A 20,056-nucleotide genomic window follows, 5' to 3' on the forward strand; every position below is an offset into this window, starting at 1 on the left:
AAATTTTTGGAAGAGAATTATTGATTTATATATCGACTTCGAAATTTTACGTGGTCGTTTCGTATACTGGCCGAGAATTCGTCAGTCGACAACAAACGAATTATTATTAGAATTACTTGTGATTATATTTCTTTCTTGAATCAAGTATTGAGTGAAAATTTATTTTTGTTTTTTTTCCTCTTTTTCATATCCTTATGCTTTGTGTTATCTTTTCCTTTTTGTTAAGTGTCGTCTTTTTGACCATTTTTGTTTCTTCCGTTTTGATTTTAGATTTCGACAGAAAATACGGCAAACTCTTTGAGATTTATTTCTTGTTTGTTTTATATTGGACAATAATTTTTTTCTCTTCCTATCCATCGAACGCTTCAGCTAGGTTGCTGAGATGCAAAAATTTATAGTCTCCCGATTTTCCCGGGTTAGCTACGCTGGTTGAAGCCAAAGAGGAGAGAGATAAGGAGAAAAGTAATCTTACTCTTGAGAAAGAAAATTTTATTATTTTTGGTAAGTCTTTGAACACTTCCTGATTTTCTTTTATTCTGAAATTTATATTTTTTTGAGTATACTGGTACATTTATTCTGCTTAATTTATTTTCGAAAATCTGTGAATCATTGAAATGGCTGTTCGGGAAGATCTTCCTCCTTAGGTCAATTTTCCCGATTTCCCCGATTAAAATTATTTCTTTTTTGGATCGTTTAGATTAATAATTTCCATTGATTCGCGGTTGATAACTTTAGTTCACGATATTAAGTAATTCTTTTGGATGTAACATTCTTAAATTAGTTTCTTTTAGTCATTTGATAATAATGTTGTTTTATGAGGAAATGTCAAAATAAATTATATAGATAGCAATTTAATGAAAAAGAAGAGAAGAAACGATTGAATTATTTGATTTATCTGGAGTTTTTCTTTATTTGAATAAGAGATCGAACAATTATTATATTGGAGAACTTTTCGGAATTTTTGAGACGTTATTGGGAAATTGGGGAACGTCGGTATTTTTTTACTCTTCCCGTTCCGCTATTACTAGGATTAGACTCATTAGATAGTTTGGAGTTGGTCATAGATCATCATCGACGAATTTGGGGTTTTACGGGACTTCCCGGAATGGAATACCAGTTTGAGGAAAACGAGACGCCCGACAGTTTAGATATGCGTACCGTTCTTTCTGATTTGTCAGCTGATGAGTCGAGTCAATTGAACGAATTTTTGTCCAATTCATTAAGAACCCCTGCCGCCGAGGCTGTAATTTCTGAATTATCGACGAAAAAGCTTATTGCGACATCTGTGCCTTGTTTCTACAACTATTACCCCATTTTTTTCGGCTAGTGACTTTGGCCGACCGGAAATAGCGACCATTTTCGGCCAATCTAGTCCCTACCAAATTACCGACGACGGCATTGCTGTAATTCGGAAAACAGCCGCTAGGGCGTTTGTTATAAAAGCTTCGGAAACCTTTCTCGTTCGAATGCATGATCAATGGTTCAGACGTTCAGAGTTCCGTAACTAACTTCATAGTTAACCCAGTACAGATCAATTATTCTCAGAGTGAGGTTCGTCCCGTTCGCGTCAACATCAGCTGTTGTTGCGCTCTTTCTCCCTCGCCGAGAAATGACAGTTGTTAAGATGAGCTTTACGTGCAATTTGTTTACGTGAGTGTGTGCGTGCGAGTGCGCAGATGTATGGGTCTACGGTGTGATAATACTCGTGTATTTGTGGTGGCAGGCAATAAGGCGAAAATAAAATTGGGGGTAAGAGTGAAAGGAAAAGAAAATAAACGATGAACGGAGGGATCGGAATAATCCGTGGTCCGGACCAACATCCAACCAGATTCGCGGATTATTTTGTCATTTGTGGCCTCGACAAGGATTCGGGACTCGAGCCTGATAAATATTTCGGTGAGGATACAACGTTCAGCTTATCGTACAATTCTCTTATTGATTTTTCTATAATTTTCCTTGATTTAATTCAATTCCCTGAATTTTTAACGAACAATGAAATTACTCTCGTTGCATAATTTCGGAAACGGAGGTTCTTTCGACACAGTACGCACGCGTGTGCTATCTTTTATGTATCGCGTCACTCATTGCCCCAAAATCCTTCTTTTATCTTCACCAATTCCACTTAATTTCGCTACACAAAAACTCCATTCCTTTCTCTTGAATTACCGATACGCGCCAAGTACTTTTGAATATTCTTGCAATTACAATTATTATTCGTGACTCACTCGCCACATGATCGGAGCATTTTCAAAAGAGCCCGCCAAAAGTTCTTGTGAAATAACGAGCTTCGAAATCGAGTACGATCATTCATATTTTGGGGAGTTCAAACAATCACAATTCTTCGATTCTCATTAATTATGAGAAAATTATGATAAACGTAGACGAAACTCCTGTTAATATTTTTCTTGAAATTCAAATTCGGAGATTGAAAAAAATATTGAATAAAAATAAAATAAATTTTCGTTATTTTTCTATCAAGATTGATTGGAATTCATCTTTATTTTGACTTGATAAAAAGAGAAAATCAAAAAAGTCTTTCACGAAATGGCAAGAATTTTTTCAGTCAGAAACCCAGGAAAAACAGTACATTCGTCCCTCCGCACCGACGCTCTCAGCTTGAGCGTATTCGAAAATAAAATCATGCGTAATAGTAAACGGATGATAAAAATTCTCGTGCCCTTCGAGCTCTCGTCCACGGGTTTAAATGAACACTTAATTGAAAGAATGCTCCGCGTGCAACTTCTCATCTCGAGCAGGCCAAGCGTTCTAGTGCTCGTGGTATAAGCTTACCGAAAAAAAAAACAGAATATCATCGAACAGATAAATACATTTTTTCCATTGAAAAATTTGTGAAATCGTTGCGAGGTCAAAAAATAAATAAATCGGTAGACAAAACCGTTGAAAAACATCCCAAAAAAATTGTTTCGAAAAATCGCGATCAACGAAGATGCATAAAATTGTATAAATGATACTAAAAGTTTGTCAGAGTTTTCAAAGAACTGCCGTGAACTCGTTGCTGATTTTCGACAAAGAGAGGCTCTTTTCTTTAGTCGTCTTCAACGAAAAAAAATCTTTTATCTAAGAGCACACGCCGTGCTCTCTTTGTCAGGTCAGGGTTTTTATTGAGTGGGAGGCACAAAGAGAGCAAGAGAGAGGAACGTACCCGGAGGACCATCGAGAAAAAAATTTCAACAATATGCACAGCGAGCAACAGATCTTCCTGAGAAAATCTGATGGTGCTCGGACCGGGACGAACCGATCAGGGTCACGTTTCTCGCCGGAAACAGAATATTTAAGAACATTAGTAACAACTGCGATGACGCTGAAGTTTTCAACGTTCGGCTCCAATTTCGTTCCCTCCCGAATTTTTAATTTGTAGTGTTTTTCAGTCTACACTAATAATTCGTGAAATAAATAATTGGTGAATTACAAATGTTTTTTTTTTTTTCATCCATTTCGTTGGACTACGACGTTGCAAACTTCAGCTTCATCAACTGCGATTCAATCACATCGATGATAATTGATCGAAATTTAAAGGCATTTGAACGCTTCAGTTTTTGTTGGTTCATATTCGCTGTTAATATTCTGCTTTCCGGTGCTCGCAGTTATCTCAATTTGTGCAGTAGACTTTTTCTTTGTTTCTACATTTGTCGAAGTTAATGTGCAAATCGTAAAAATTTTAAATTTATGAGTCAAGAGCTTTTCAGTCAAGACGACATTTCTTTTGGAGCATCTCTCAATTTGCATCTTGCAGAGTATTCGGTGCGCACAGAAATTGCAGCAACGAGGCGGCGTTCAGTGTTCACCCACTGAAAATCTAAAAATAACTCGTTTGGATCACAGAGCCTTACATTGTTGTTTTTCCATTTTTCTCGTTTTTTTTTTTTGCTTTATTGCGAAAAATAAACTCCGCTTTAAGTTGATGAAGAAACCACCCCTTGTTCTTCTCTTCCTCGTCGTCTATTCCTCTCTCTCTCTCTTGCTCTCTTTTGACGCACAAAAGCTCACTCTCACAAAGGAATGAAACACGTTTACTGAACGTGACGTTCAAGACCGAAAACAGGAGGAAAAAGTTCTAAAGATACGAGACCAAATACTCGGTAGAGCAGCTGCATGCTGCTCTACGATTTTCTTTGCGGCCCCCCCCCCCCCCTAAAACTGCCTTCTCAACCGACAGATATTTTTTTCCTTCGTGTATTCCCGTCTAAATAGATTCTCCAATATTTTGATTATAAGCTTATCGGTTATTTGCATTTATTATTACTCTTCGATCGATACGAGGCTCTTTTGCGAAACAATTTCTAGCTATTTAGTTGCATCGTCGAAACACCGGACTGACGAAGATTCTTGCTGTCATTTTTTTCATGACGCTGAAGTTTGCAACGTTTGACTCCAACGAAATGATATTTAAAAACTTCAATAATTCCAGTATTCTCCAATTTCGTTCGTTTCGTTCAACTCCAACGTTGCAAACTTCAGCGTCCTTTTTCTCAATGCTTCTAACAACATTTATTTAAAATCGTTCAAAATCATTTTTTGCAATATCTTTCCCGAGTTTCGAACTCTTCATATTTTGATCGCGTTTCGTCAGACTTTTTTCCGTAATCTCGGTAATTCCAGAGAGGATGATGAAAAAAAAAGCAATTCCATTCGTTGCGATCGCCGTGAATGCGCTTAATAAAAGTAGACAAGCTCTTTCCAGCCGGAACAGATGTGAATGAAGCGGATTTTTTCTTTTTTTCTTTCTTTTTTTCAAAAAAAAAAAAACATGGCAAGAAAAAAAAGGGGGAGCGAGATAAATAAAAGAACGCGTCAGGGTGTGGCGTAGACGAATAGCAGCTGCAATTAAGCTTATTAGAAACGAGTGTCTTTCACCGTAATTAACATGCTCCGTTTCGAACACTCTCGAACTCTTTGTGATTTACCTACGATGCGAATATGAACGATCCGAGGCCTCGAAAGTGCGGGAAATCTTTTCGGCATTGTCTACAACTCCCGTTTCTATTTTAAACGCTGGGAATATTTCGCGCGAACTTATACAATGTTGATATTCTCGCGAAGACGACAGGCGATATTTTTCCGATTCACGAAAGAGCTGTAGCCTCATTTATTAGTATTGCATGACATGGCACTAAAAAACTCTTTTTATTGTCATAAATTATGTCAAAAATCGAAACTGCTCACCGTTCGTCATTTTTCGGAGCATTTTTTCTCTTACGAAATTCAAAAATTACCTAAATTTATAACGAAATTGTTTTTTCCATTTTCTTTTTGATTTACAGTATTTAAGATCGGGCTCGAATGAACGTTTAATCCTATGAGAGTCCCGTTAGAAATGCGGAGAATAATCGCTCCAGTTCATCGGAATATTGGAACAATGGGCACCAGTGTAGTGTACAAAGGACGCTTAATATGCCACGATCTCAAGCATCAGGCGATGCATATATGCATACGTATCAGTGTAGAGGCCAATAGTCAAAGAACGTCTCGTGAATATACGAAACTTCGTTCGGCTCGAAAAAAACGAGAGAAAAATAACAACGGAGTAAAGAAACGAGATAAAAAATAACATGCGATAAAGCGATAAGAACGGACAAACAGCGGGTCACAGAATCTCGGTCCAGATAACCCCCGAATATTCCCATCGAAAATATGGAAATATACGAAATAACGGAAAAAAAACACGTACCTCGACGAAAAGTCTTTTATTACAGAGGGCTCTGTCGAAACTCTATTGAAAAATGGAGGGAAGAAAAACGAATAGTAGAGGGGCCAAGAACGAAGACGATTTTCGTGAATAATTCGTGTCGATAATTATTACCTTTCGTTGAGCGGGCACGATAATTTTATTTATCGTGTCTGAATCGTGAGAATTTGGATTTCCGGCGGTGCTCATGTGCATCGATTTTTTCCATGTCACGCCTGAACAATTCGAGCGACCGATGGAAAGGAAGAAGAAAAAAGAAAAAACACGTGCCTCGAGGACCCGAAACAAAATCCCCAGTGGCCAGCATCCCTTAGCCGCGTTTTTTTGCTTCTTTTTCTTTAGCCTCTTTCTCTCTCTTACTCCATTTCCGTTGCATTGACGCCGTCATTTCCGTGGGTCGTCTCCCTTCGAGTTTAAACGAATGCGAGCCGGAGAGGGTTGAAAACTCCCCAGTGGCTTCTCCGGGGTTTCGATACTTTGCCAACCGAAAAGAACGAGGGATCGTTTTCAATCTTCGCTATCGTTTGATTTTATTTTTACTCGTTTATCGGTGTACCCATCCGACGTAGTTCGCACCGGCCAGCCCGATCGTCCGAAATTCCATTGCAAATTCAGTCGTTGTTTGCATTCATGTACTTACTAAATTTTAGTTCAAACGAATTACCGAGCATGAATTCAATCGCAATTGAATAAATTTGAATGTGATTGAAATTTGACTAGCTTCGGTGGTTGACGAAACTGATGCTGCGTGTACACCAGACGTATCGATGCACTAAATTCCCTTCTCAACGACACCACATCCGCCCTTCGAAAGCGCCCACTTAAGGGAGAGAGAATTCGACCCTCTTTTTACGCGGGGCTCCACAGATGACGACATCGCGCCAGCATGAAAGAAAAGGGCAGTCGAGAGAAAATTACGAAAGGAGAGAGAAAAAGAGCTTGCGCATGTCGCGGGTGTCCGAAAAACCACCAAAAATTACCCTCCAAACCGAAACCATGATTCAAGTCATTTTTTCCTGCGATCGATCAGTTCCACCGATAAATTTCACAATTAAATTGACTGAGAGCTCCAATTTGGAAGATCTGAAAATTTTCGATACGACTTTTGGGACACCTTATAAGTGGGCCGGCTACCGTGTTACAGAAACGTTTGCACATGTACGAGAAAGGCTTAGAAGGAAGAGACTTGTAAGTCTGAGTCACTCAACTGCAACCCGTATAACGTACGCGAGGTACCCGAATACGCTCACTTTCGTCGGTACGTTTAAAGAGAAAGAATTCTTTATGGGGCGAGCTTCAGATGCGTTAGCAGCGCACAGCGCTTACCACGATCAAAGTCGCGCCTTCCATCCTCGATATTATTGTCCGTAATTGCTGTGGCGGGAGCGTACGCGAAATCGCGTGCAAAAACGTGGAAAAAATAAACGTTCCGAACGTTTGGACATTTGGTATGGAAAATGTGTGAGTTGTCCTCCGGTCTCTCGGTGCGTGTGCAATCCCCAAATCAATACCCTCGCACGCCCCGCGCTTGTTACTCTCCCGTACACGGCGAGCATGCATATATCGTACAGCGTGATTCATAATTAAGTACGAGTATCTACGAAACCCCTGTAAACTACGCGAAAACATAATTATTGAGGGTTCGGTACAACTCGAGTTTGACCCTTCGAACTCTCCTTTCGAAATAATTCGCAAACCTACACTGCCATTTTCTCGTTTAGGTCGCGACGAATTTAACGGGCTCTTGGCGTCTCACAGAAATCCTGAAAACTCGAATTCGATCGAATCACGTATTGAATCGACTGGCTCGGGTTCTGGATGACACTGAAGTTTGCAACGTTCGAGTCCAACGAAATGATGGAAAAAAAACCCTCCAATAATTCCAGTGATTCTCCGATTTCGTTCCCTGCCGAATTTACAATTCCTAGTTTTTCAGTCTACACCAATGATTCGTGAAATAAAAAATTGGTGAATTACAAATGTTATTTTCGTTAGATTCGTCGGACTCCAACGTTGCAAACTTCAGCGTCGTAGTCCTGGCCGTGCCTCCGCGACGTGGAAAAAAACGTAACGATATACTTCTGGACAACGAAGGATCGAACCACTCCTTGCCGGAACACTCTCGCAATCTTGTCGTTCAAGAGATGATGAAATTATGTGACGAGACGAGTCGTGTGGGAGAGGAGTGATCGAACACTCAAATCGATCATTTTCATACGCGTCGCCCTCCTGTCAAAACGAGTAACTCTACCGTACCGAATTTCATTTCAACCGTAAATTTAATACACCGTAGAGAAAACCGTATTACCGGTAATGCAATGATGTCAATTTTCTTGAAATAAATCGCTTGACTCTCGAACGTCGTTACTTCGAAGCGGCGAGTGAACTCCAAACTTTCGCACAAAGTTCCGGAGACACTGCTCCATTTTACCGACTCTTTCGTCAATTATTCCGGCTCGTTTGCTCTACGAAAACTCCGAAAGCGGCTTACTTTTTAACCGAAATATCGCCAGATACATCCAACACGCAAAACCTCCGCGTGCCAATCGAATCTTACCAATCCGATAGAGTCTCGTGTCAGTACGATTCCAATGAGACGTTTTCATCCGTTACTTCGTTGAGATCGTCTTGACGCCCACGAAATTCCCAAATATCATTTTATCCCGTTGGCTTTCGAGATTATCCGACTTTTGGAGCACCGAAAAGAAAGAGGAAATGACAAAAAGTTCTCTGGAGAGTTCATGACCAGTCTCGGAAGTGCTGTCACGATAAATCTGTTTCAAAAGCACGACCCCTCGGCGTAATTTTATCAGATTCCTTGTTGTCGTGCTTCGCATTTTGTTCCCACTGCTTCAGACTTTTTAGTAGTATAATGTTATGTCAGTATCGTCACGATTATAACGTGTTTTATTGTACTTGTATACGTACACATATGAGAGCCTCCGAGTAACTTGATCGCAATTGTCAACGCTCAATTAAACTCGTTGAATGGAGTAATTTGCATTGAAAAAAGAGAGAAGAAGCCGAAATTAGCTTTGCATTCATCGTGCGTTACCTTAGTTCGAGGCAGATGAGGGTAATTTGGGTCAGTTTTCTTGCACGATTGTTTAAAAGTGTTTGAAAACTATGAAAATCAGATTTAAAATGGCTCTTCGTTTTGGAAGATCGACAAATCACTTTTTCATACGGGGAAAAACAGTTTTTAATCGATCAATGGAAACTAATTTATTTCGCGATTTTCTTTTATTGTAATACAGTACAATTGGAACGAAACGGTAGTACGTTTAGTGAGAAAATTGTTATCACAGCTTGACTCGATTCGCAAAGCCCGTACAGTGGCATTATACGACGTAATGGCCTCGGGGTCTGGAGGACTCAATTATCAAGAGGAAATTGACCTCTGCGAGCGAGCATTCAGAGACTCTCTGGTTCAACTGCGAGTTGTAATTAAAGTCACGAGTTGATTTCACGAATAATTTGGCTGCATCGATCGACGTTACTGAACCGAACGAATCTCAGGATTTTTGCTTTCAAACGTTTTCAAAATGAACTGCATTCTCTGTAGAAGTACTTTTGAATTGACCCGACCCGTATTACCCCGGGGCGCATACTCCGGGAACTGAGAAAACCGTGCCAAAAGATCGAATAAAGAATTGGACTGGAAATAATTCATCATGCTTGAGTGAAAGAAATTTTTCACGCAAAACGAAAGATCAGGGTGGACGAGGAATCTCTCGTTCGTGAATAAAAAACTAGATATTTTTTCTTTACCTTTCGTACTTCTTAGAGACCTTCGGCGTAGCAGACTGGATTACAATCAATCTTGCAAACCTTTTTTAGCTGCTTCACTCTGGCCAGCTCTGTTTAATCAAATCAGACACTCGGTGCCAGGATATCGGAGGCTAGGAACGTTCCAAAAATCATGAAGCTGCTCAAGACACATGAGCATTTCCTCAAGAGAAGAATCTTCAACGATATTTCATTCAACAATAATTGAGATCTTAATTATTTAGGGATAGAATCAATTCTCTGCGCGACTTCTTGGAATATGACGCTGAAGTTTGCAACGTTGAAGTCCGACGAAACGATGTTAAAAAATCCTCCAACAATTCCAGTAATTCTCCAATTTCGTTGCTTCGTGAAATAAAAAATTGGTGAATTACGAGTGTTTTTTTCGTTCATTTCGTTGGACTCCAACGTTGCAACTTCAGCGTCGTTTTCAGAGTCTGTTTTTTTGGCGGATTATCACTGCTGATGAAAAAAAAAAATCGCTGAGAATTTTTCTTTTCGTCTTTCCGCACGATGCACGTGCAACATGAAACCTTGAACTTCCTCCTAGTATCAGGGGCGAGGAGAAAAATAAAAAAATGTGCAATTCGCACCAATTAGCTCGATGATCGCATCCCTGGCAGTCTACCCAGCGTGCCCTACTAATTCAACCTTGCAAATCTTTCGCTTCAGACTTCCTCTATTCTTCCAACTTTGGCCTGCTTTCTCTCAGTTGCCAAGGTCATTTATCCTCCTATTCAAAAGTTCATTTTGCCTTCGGCAAAGCGTCGAGCTAGGAAATCCATTGTTTCTCGTTGCTCGTCGGTATACGAAAAAAAAGAAAAGAAAAGAAAAAAATTCGATATTCTATTATCAGGATCAGTCTCGCAGGCGGTGGATGCGGATCTTCGGTGTCGGACGTCTCAAGACTCTGTAGCCAGACTCTTCAACAGCGAACGATTAACTCGACACACGGATAAGGGTACTCGCGCGTATTTTATTTTCTTTTTTTTCCACATGCTCTCTCGCTCTCCCACTACATTGCTCAGTGTTCTGACAAACTATACATGATTAAGGAGGTACACTCGTGGAGGCTCTTGAAGATTGGAGAGTTGCCAAGTACCACGAGGCGGTCTCATTGAGGTCGCGAGCTTTTCGAGATACCGCACACACGGGGGCCTCGGTAACGACTTTGCAAACGTTGCAACGCGATTCTTAACTCTTTTCCTCCCGCCACTTAATCTCCCGCTTCTCCGTCTTATTTATATTCTCAGCCTAAACTTCGTCTCACTCTTAAATATTTTGCCTGCAGGTGACTCGTTGCAATGTACACCACTGGACCGAGCTTACAAGAGCAAAGTACTCGGGCATTATCCGGACTCGGTGCCCTGGAATCCGTTCGACGAACACGCCGTCTGTATGGTAAGTAACAATCTCCCAATGATTTTATTATTATTTTTCAATGAACCGGCTGTCCGATAAGTGACATCTGATGTCGAGAGGCATGCTTAAATCGCAAGGTTTCGAGGAAAAAAGTCCTTAGCGGTCTGGGTCCTTTGATTGAATCCTTTGAAAAAGTTCAAAGGACTTTTATCTCGACAACCGCGCCGTTTATTCGCCCTGTAAACCTGCGACTTCACTTCCGCGACACCCGCTAAACGAGCCTACCGTATTATTCGATTTGTTCTGAACAATCGAGCTATCCAACAGCTTTGCTTGCCGAGCGGGCTGCGATTTCGAACGCAAAAACACTCGGTCGAGCCCTCTTTTCACTCGTTCGTACTGACCAAAGAAGATGGACATCGCACGTACGGTTTCAGTTTGGTTTTTTACGAAGAATGTCGCAATCGTAAAATATGCGCGGCTATGCAGACTCTCCAAGCGATGTTCATAACGGAATTGAGCAGCGGCCAAAATGGTACACCACCCGCGTAAGTCCATCATCCAGGCCCACCTCTTTGCCCAAACTACAAATTCCTCTTCTCATTTATTAACGAATATTTTGAACTTTACGTTTTTTACAGTCCCCGGAGAGGACAAGACGGCCACAGCACGAGATCGTTGCCCAGACACTTCAAATTATCGGCACATTCACCCGGCGCAGCTTTGGCTTATTACGATTCCACCAAAGACAAATTATTCGTTACCAAATCGATATCGCTACTATGCCAACAGCCTTACCTCCACGCAGCGAAAACGTTCCTCACCAATCTTTACAAGTCAGTTTCATCTACTTTGCTTAATCATTGATTTTTTTTTACCTATTCCAACATTGTCTCTACGATTATCATAATATCATGATTCATAATTCAATTTCATTTTTCTAATGATTTAAAAATTTTTCAGATGTGTTCCTAGACATCCAGGACCTGGTCTCAGCCTCGAATCATACGTGTACAATTTATTGTACAACGTACCAGTACCGCTGCCCGGTAAATCATTAAAATTTTTCGTGCCGAACGACGAGCCAGCGAAGCAGCCGCTCGAACTTGTAATTATTCATCCAAATCCATCGTCGGAACTGCCCATGTTGGATTACCCCCTCAAAGACATGTTCGCCTGGCTAGGGGTCGAGACCGTCATACAATTGTTCACCTGTGTTTTACTTGAGAATCAAGTATTGTTGAGGAGCACGGACTTTCACAAATTGATGGTCGTCGCCGAGTCCATAACCGCGCTATTATTCCCATTCTCGTGGCAACACGTTTACGTACCCATTTTACCCGCGAGCCTCCATCACTTCCTCGACGCACCGGTGCCTTTTATAATGGGGCTGCATGCGAACAGCGAAGGCGGAAACTTGAAAATCGCCAGCGAAGTGAGTCTCCGCCATTTTTTCTTGCTCAAGCCTCGTTCCGTTTGATTTTTCGAATTCTTTCTTCGCGTGAGCGTGGTCCAACAATTTTTCATACTTTTATTACAGGCGAATCTCTGCTACGTTGACATTGACAAACAAAGCAGCCAATTTCCCGAGGAATTGCCGGTGTTCCCTCACAAAATGCAGTTCATTGCTGAGCTACGAAGTCTCTTAAACAAGTACAAAATTCCACAAAACGAGAAGTGAGTTGAAATTCGCTAATCAGGCATAAATTCTCAACTATTTTGGCCCATGGGACGATCAAAAGACGATTCATTCCGCAGGACTGACAATATGGTCATAAATTATTTCAACGGCGATATAATGTCGACTAGTTTAACGCTACCCGGCTCGGGATTTCATCTCGGACGAAGAAAACACTCGTTGCACGACGTCCTCGACTGGGACAGACCGGAAACGATCCCGCAATCCGATGCTCTCCAAAGAATCGTCGACATTGTCAAAAAAACAGGTAATCTTCGCACTATAATCGTCCGTGGAATATTCGAGCTTGAAAAGAAACGAATTAACAAACTTTCGATCATCTTGGCTGTCATCTTTTTCTAGGTATCAGCTTTGACGACATCGACTCGGTTGAAAATTTAACGAAAGACAGAATTCTCACGACCCAAGAAGAGTATCAGGAAACTCTTGTGTTCAACAATGCTGTACGAGAAATTTTTCTGAATCGTTTCGTTCAACTTTTTTCCGGATACGATCATTTTGTCATTCATCCAAGCCAGGTAAAAATTAAAAAAAAAATATTTAACTAAGCCGATCGATTGACCATCCAGCGAGTGATTTTTTAACAATTTTTTTTAACCCTATTACAGGACAAAGACGAATGGTTAAACAATCGTGACAGCATGCACGTATTCGATAAGGCAACATTCCTCTCCGATCAGCCAGCTCAACATTTGCCCTTTTTATCGAGATTCCTCGAGACTCAAATGTTCGCCTCTCTCGTCGACAACAAAGTCATGTCCTCCTGGAGCGAACTGGATTCCAACATCAAAATTTTCGACCACAGAATCGCTCAAATAAAGTTCGTCAATATTTCTCAACCTTTATCAACGATTAAATATAAAATTAATAAGATATATGTAAAGTAAGACTACGTGGTGTGAAAAAATCGGTTTTTCCAACAGAAAAAAGGTTGGTGAGGGGATAATTCGGTCGACTCGTTACGAAGTATCAAACAACGTGGTCGAGTCACAAAAAGTATTGGAAAATAAATTAAACAACGTGGATTTTGAGGCTAATCCTCCAACGGAGATAGTTCCTCATCGAGCCGCGTATTTCCGAAGTTTTCCTTTGCTAGACAACGTCGCAATGAACAAGGAACCGGTCCAGAGGTATACCTTTCTTTCAACTTTTTCAAAAATCGAATCCCATCAAAAACGATAGTAATTTTTTGTAACTAACGTGAAAATGTATTTTTTATTTCTGCTGTACCCAAAGTCTGCTACGGTAAGAAACAATTGATATCGGGTGTTTGATCACGAAAAAAATTCTTGGAAAAATGGCTAAATTGTAAGGTAAATGAATCCTACTAAAATATACATTTTCATCGTTTACAGTAGCCGGAAAGGACAAACGCAGTGGAAATACAAGATGAAATCACTTGAGGCGAATGGAAAACCGCCAACGCCGCAAGAAACTCAATCTCCAAGGCCGCAAACAAAACTCTCCGCTGACATGAGTCCTGCCCTCATAGCCCAGGCTAATTGGACCTTTGTGGAAAAACTGCTCAAGGTTAGGAAGCCTCGAAAACCCCCAAACCGATTTTTCCATCGGTTAAATAAATTATTTACCGAGACCAATACCAATTTGAATGATTTTTATAGGATTGCAAATCCAAGACAAAAAGAATGCTCGTCGAAAAAATGGGATCTGAAGCGGTGGCTCTGGGCCACGGGACTGAATCTCTTTCGGATGTCGAAGAAAATACTTTGGTCGCGAGTCTGTGCGATTTGCTCGAACGTGTATGGAGCCACGGGCTCCAAAACAAACAAGGAAAAAGTGCTCTCTGGTCGCATCTCACGATGTACCAAGAATTGGAAGAGTGCAACGATTCTGCGAAATCAATCGATCCCAATTTCTTATCACCCGGTACGTTTCGCAGCCTCCTACCCAATTCGATAACTTTAGTTTTATTCAGTTTTCTTTTCAGGCCCCAAAATAATAATGAAATCATTGACAATTCTGTCAGATCACGAAATCCTAGAATTACTACTGCCATTTCGAATTAATCCTTCGCAGAGAAGGATTTCTCGAATCATGTAGAATATGTTTTCCATCTGACAAACTCATATTTAATTGACTGCGATTATTCGATCCTGTAATGAAATAGCTAACAATGATTGTAAATAGGCTTCTGGTCTCGGCGACAGTAATCCTGGACTATGGAAATTTTCAACGCAATTAATAAGCTGAGAATTAACGAACAGTCAGCGATTAATCAATTCTACGCTCTCTTATTAATCGTGCTATTAATATTTTTGGATATGCAGCCCTAGCTTGGTGCGTTCTCCGAAAGCGGCTTGATTGTACGTTCGTTATTCTCGATCGAGTAAAAATTTTCACTGTTTTTTCTGCTAGCGTTGCACTTCTCATTCACTCGTTGTCAGCACATTTTTTTTTCACCTGGCGTTCACCATTTCGCACAAAAAGCCGTGTCAACAGTAGACCCAGCACTCTTTACTATAAAAATATCATTGAAAAATTAATTGAAGGGCTTGGCTGAAAAATTTTGAAGCAAAACTTCAAGTTGTCGAACTCGACTTCAATTTTTTTTCTAGTCTCTTCGCTCAAGCTTCGTTCAATGAGACAGGTCCTTGAATTAATTTGAAAAACTCCGCTTCCTGGCACGAATTGTAGAAACTTTGATTTCGTCCTTTCATTATTTTTTCTTCATTTCTTCATGTTTTTATCTAATTTTATGTTTCAATAGCAAAAAAACCATCGTCTAACAAATGTCACGGATTCTCGGATCGTTTAATCGCGACCATTAAGATCCGAAACATTTATGAAATAGCTTCTTATATCAAGGACAACTTTAACGGTAAGCCTGTTGCATTGGCTTGCCGAATTTTGTTTCGTTTATGATTTTTTTCCATTTTTTACCCAAAACATGTTTGCATTTTTGTGCATGGTTTCTCTTATGTACTTTTTTAAAATGTTCCAACTCCGCATGTTACTGCGATTGCACGAAAGCCATGTTGAATCCTATGAAACCCACCCTCGCATGTCTGCCCCCAGTTTCCATGAATGTGAAATATCAAAAATTCGGACTTTTGAGATTTTTAGAGAACAACTTGGACTACGATTTTTGAAGCATGAAGTTTTCTGAATGTACATAAATTCACGACGAATTGAATAATCATTTGCATATACCGTTCAATTATGAAAGATTTGTCCAACCTGGCCCTCGAGACTGACGTTTCACCGACTCGAGGCAACGAGCGTCAGAGATCGATGGGCGAACGAAAATCGATTGGTCCTGAACATCTCAGACCGTTACCCGATTCTCTCACCTTCGATATACGAAATATTCAAGCGATGACTGAAATCAAGACTCACATTGGGTACGCGAGAGCGTGGGTTCGATTGGCTTTGGAGAAAAAATTATTATCTCGTCATCTGAAAACACTCTTGTCCGACAATACTCTACTGAGGTAATGAGAAAAAGTGAATTGTAAAATGAAATGAGTTTTTAAAACTTTTGAAATGGATTCGATGATCCAGCAACGAATGAGGTTTTTTCAAAACGAATGTTTTTTGTTCCAGGAGCCAGTACAAACGATCGGCGTTCCTCCGTTGCGAGGAGGAGAAAGAACAATTTTTATATCATTTATTGACTCTGAACGCCGTCGATTATTTTTGCTTCACGAACAATTATCCGACGACGAAACTGCCCTATCGCGTCATTATTTTCCCCAGTAGAAAAGCCAGCGCCGCAACAACATCAGCCAATAGTTGGGTCGCCATTTCCGGCACGTTGTGTGAAACGAATCCTGTGCCTATTCCTAAGAGCGCTCTGGAATTCGTATTTCACGTAAGTTTAATTTTTTCATTCAAAAAAATTTAACGACCCTCCTCAATGTCTTCCTCGATTTTGATCATCAAAGTTCCAACAACAAATCGTCCCGTTCGCAGCACAAAAATTTGGGAGTCTTGTCGACCCTCCGAATAGGACACGACAACACAGGAATTTCACCGAAATGGATGGTCGAACACGTCGTCGTAAGAAACGAAGTGACGGGTCATACTTTCAAATTTCCCTGTGGCCGATGGCTTGGACGTGGAATTGACGACAGTTCCACCGAAAGATTGCTCGTCGGTGCTCTGGTCCCTCGAAGCATCGATAGCGAAGAATTACTCGAAACTTGCTCCACTCCTCCCCGATGTAGATCACCGAGTATACCCAGGAAACCAACGTTGTCTCAAGTCGAGCTGCAGCATATGCTTGGTAAAGAAAATGAAAAAAAAAAAAAAAAAAACTTTCAAGATATGTAATAATATGATGGAAAATTGAAGCGGAAAAAAATTCATTGGATTCGTAATTTGGCCAAACGATGCAGGCGCTAGAAACGATTTTAACGAGAACTCATAAAATTATTTTGCACCATGGAGAAAAATTAGCTTCTGAATGGAAAATAACTGTTGAAGAAGAGATTTTTTTTCTCCCTTTAATATTTTCAACTAATATATTCGTTTCATATTTTGCATTAGGTGAGGCGGTAAACGCAATCGTGAAATTCCACTACAGAAGAGAACCATTGGATGGTTCGTTAACAGCCCTTTTGTGTGGCGAAGGAGGTCTGGTGCCCTCGCTAGAACAAACATTTCTGTACGGTTTCAAGAACCAGAGGATATTTGGTCGAAACTTTTATGTCTGGGATTTCTTTCGTAAGTTCTTTTTACTTGCAACGAAAAAAATCTTACGCTCATCAAGTGCGAATGACACGAGGCGGATAGTAACCATAATTTCTTCCGTGTTGTAGTCCGAGTAAAGGAAAATTTCGAAATGTCGCTGCTTGAAGAAATGGACGGATATTCTCAACGACTGAGCAGAGATCGGAGAACCCACGCCGAAAGTAATCAGAGATTTACAATACTTCGGTGTTATTGCCATCTGATCGATCAAATAAATACCTTCAGCCAGACACTGGGCAAAGACGGAAAATTCCAGCTTTTTATTTGCTTGGCAGCGAGGTAAACATCGAGGTCTATTCGAGTCGAATGAATGTTTAAAAATCGATGAAACAACTTTGAAAAATCTAATTATTTTTCAGGGAACAACTCCTTCATCCAATGTTGAGACCCATGAGCGACGCACGTTCGACAAGTGAAATGTACGAGGAAGCCTCATTCCTGCGAAACCCTGGATTACTCAATTTCCTTATTCACATACTCGAGCCACTCAGCGAATTTCACATCGTTCTGGAAAAAAGTTTGACTCACGGAATTTCCAGTATATGCTGAGGTCGAATTTAACATTCCGCCAATATTTGAGTGACCAATACACGAGCAGCTGCAAACAAAGATGGAACTTTGCATTATCGAGAGGAAGGAAAAGAAAGCAACTTCACAAGCATCTATCCAAAATCCGTACAAACAAAATATATTCGAGCACTTATCGCCTTTTCTTTCAAGACTTTGTCGAAGTGCCAAAGACTCGTCGGAGTATTTGTCGCATTTTAAAAAACTCGACTCAAATTCTACTTGAAAAAGTCTTCTCCAACTATGCGATGATCGTAACATACGAAGTGAAGGTGGCTTTCTGCGAAAGAATGCGAAGCCTTCCCATCTTTGTTCAAAAATTGAACTCTCGTGTTCGCGACAAAGTTTCTGTGCATGTTTGTGAAAGAAGAAAACCAAAAAACCATTCAACGTTATGAAAACAGAGAATGAGAGAACAGTGAAAGGGAAAAAAGGCGTAACATTTGGCTTCTATCCGACCGATCTTGCCACGTTAATTCATACTAAGAAACAAGAATTAAGGATAGAAATGAGAAAAAAAGGATGAAAACATAACGAACGTAGGCTTTAAGAAACGTTAAATCGTGTACCAAAGATATTTATATTTCCCACAACTCTAACTGTAATACTCGTTAATTTAATTGGTTATTTTGTATTTTTCATTTACTTTCATTGTTCCAATTGTGATCTACGGAATCTCGACATGACAAATAGTCCTACTGAAAGATGTTTTAAGTTCTGTTAGTGTATATATTAGTTAGGATAACGTGAATTTTATATACGTAGCGCGGTTCGACGTGAGATTACGAACAGATTCCTCTTTTTTATTGTGATTCTTGAGAAATTTTTACAACTCTATGAATATTATTATTATTCTGTGATTTCCGTTCTACGTTATGAGAATGTACTGCGCGATAGCAAAAGTCATTTTCTCCATTGCGAAAAACGTTCCTTTCAATCCGCCAAATACGAAATGAGTCGGTTCATCCATTTTGAATAATTGGAATGCTCTTGACCATTATCGAAGTTGTTCACGCAGAGATAATTATTAACGATTACAGATGAATAACTTTATTTCTTTGATTTTAATATCATTGAGGGAAAAATTTGTATATTGACGTAATAATACATCGTTATCTGTAAAGCTAATAAGCTGGTAAATAAATCGTGACGAAGAATGTTTCGAACTGCAATCTCCGCGTGCGAGTGAAGTGCCGCAGCGAGATGTAAATCTCGTTGGAAATTGTCGTTTGAATGGGGAAAAAAGAATTCAAACCCTGTGTAGTTGTCCAGTGTAATTAAAAATAAAAATTTAGGAACTAGGCAATTGCGCAATTAGAAATTTTTCTCAACTTTGGGAAACACAGTGAGTCGATTTGCGCGAACAGAGTGGTAAAAAAAACATACAAATCGTACTTTGTCCAATTAATTGTTGTACATCCGGAACAAACTCCAGCAATAATATGAAAAGAATTCATTTTTTCACGTTAGGAAGGAGAATTCTTCATGAAAAAAAATCGTTCCAACTCACTCAAAACTCGTTTCGTAACTTTTAAAGAGAAAATAAAAAGATTCGATGTAGTTTTAGATTCTTGATAAATTTTTCCACACTCACTTTTTACTCGTAATGAAAACAATTATATGAAACATGATTCGTAACCGACGTGGCCAAAAAAATCAATTTTTTCAAGAAAAGCTCCGATCCTTCAATTTACATGATAAAATAACGAAAATCCTGCGTTTAATCCCTTGTAGTTGAAAAAAATCAAGTCGAATGATGGAACAATAATGCGCTCGGTACACTTATACGGTTCGAAAAGAATCGCATTCCTTTTGAAGATGAAAAAAAATGTTTTTATCGACGTAACTTTACTCAATCGCCCACACCGTGACGTTTTCATCCGATCCCACCGCCAATCTATATTCTACATCCATAGATTGTATATAAATGAAAAAAGAAGGCAAAATTCGAATAAACAAAGATTAGGTAAGGAATAATGAAATGAAGATCTATAAACTTGACATGATACGTAGAATCTTTTACAAAATGAATGACTAATAGATTATATTATGTATATATGAATACTCATAGGCAATTATTGTACAGTAGAACAATATGAAAAAATATATGAAGTGAAATAAGTAATGTGGATTATTCTTTTCACAAACTTTCGTTTTACCAAAAAAAAACTTCGAATATGAACAGAGTATAACTTTTTTTTCAATTCAATTTTTTTTGT

The 20,056-nt window shown here is 39.7% G+C and overlaps 1 protein-coding gene across 4 annotated transcripts; it reads left to right on the forward strand.

Moving 5' to 3' along the window:
* The first annotated feature begins 1,540 nt into the window (after nucleotides 1-1,540).
* pns (pinstripe) lies at nucleotides 1,541-19,962 on the forward strand. 4 transcript variants are annotated; one of them, XM_043412266.1, is made up of 21 exons: nucleotides 1,541-1,650; nucleotides 1,724-1,896; nucleotides 10,788-10,897; nucleotides 11,186-11,406; nucleotides 11,500-11,694; nucleotides 11,822-12,293; nucleotides 12,399-12,535; nucleotides 12,617-12,804; nucleotides 12,900-13,075; nucleotides 13,166-13,377; nucleotides 13,481-13,687; nucleotides 13,794-13,802; nucleotides 13,913-14,087; nucleotides 14,180-14,444; nucleotides 15,286-15,396; nucleotides 15,745-16,009; nucleotides 16,122-16,389; nucleotides 16,491-16,803; nucleotides 17,067-17,243; nucleotides 17,339-17,549; nucleotides 17,630-19,962. In XM_043412266.1, the coding sequence occupies exons 2-21, from the start codon at nucleotides 1,779-1,781 to the stop codon at nucleotides 17,817-17,819; spliced, it is 4,020 nt and encodes a 1,339-aa protein (XP_043268201.1). In that variant the 5' UTR covers nucleotides 1,541-1,650; nucleotides 1,724-1,778; the 3' UTR covers nucleotides 17,820-19,962. The 4 variants fall into 4 exon arrangements, with proteins under 4 accessions (XP_043268201.1, XP_043268204.1, XP_043268205.1 ...); XM_043412269.1 differs by lacking the exon at nucleotides 15,286-15,396 and adding an exon at nucleotides 14,846-14,881 and having other exon boundaries at nucleotides 1,547-1,896; XM_043412270.1 differs by lacking the exon at nucleotides 15,286-15,396 and having other exon boundaries at nucleotides 1,547-1,896.
* The last annotated feature ends 94 nt before the right edge of the window (nucleotides 19,963-20,056 follow it).

This window comes from Venturia canescens, chromosome 2 (assembly GCF_019457755.1).
Source record: "Venturia canescens isolate UGA chromosome 2, ASM1945775v1, whole genome shotgun sequence".
Taxonomy (NCBI): domain Eukaryota; kingdom Metazoa; phylum Arthropoda; class Insecta; order Hymenoptera; family Ichneumonidae; genus Venturia; species Venturia canescens.

Bases quoted from the DNA above. Each gene is read 5' to 3' on its own strand.
- pns (XM_043412266.1), top strand. From the start codon at position 1,779: ATGAACGGAGGGATCGGAATAATCCGTGGTCCGGACCAACATCCAACC. The intron at 12,536-12,616 runs GTGAGTTGAAAT...TTCATTCCGCAG, and splicing joins AAAATTCCACAAAACGAGAA to GACTGACAATATGGTCATAA. The intron at 14,445-15,285 runs GTACGTTTCGCA...ATGTTTCAATAG, and splicing joins TCCCAATTTCTTATCACCCG to CAAAAAAACCATCGTCTAAC.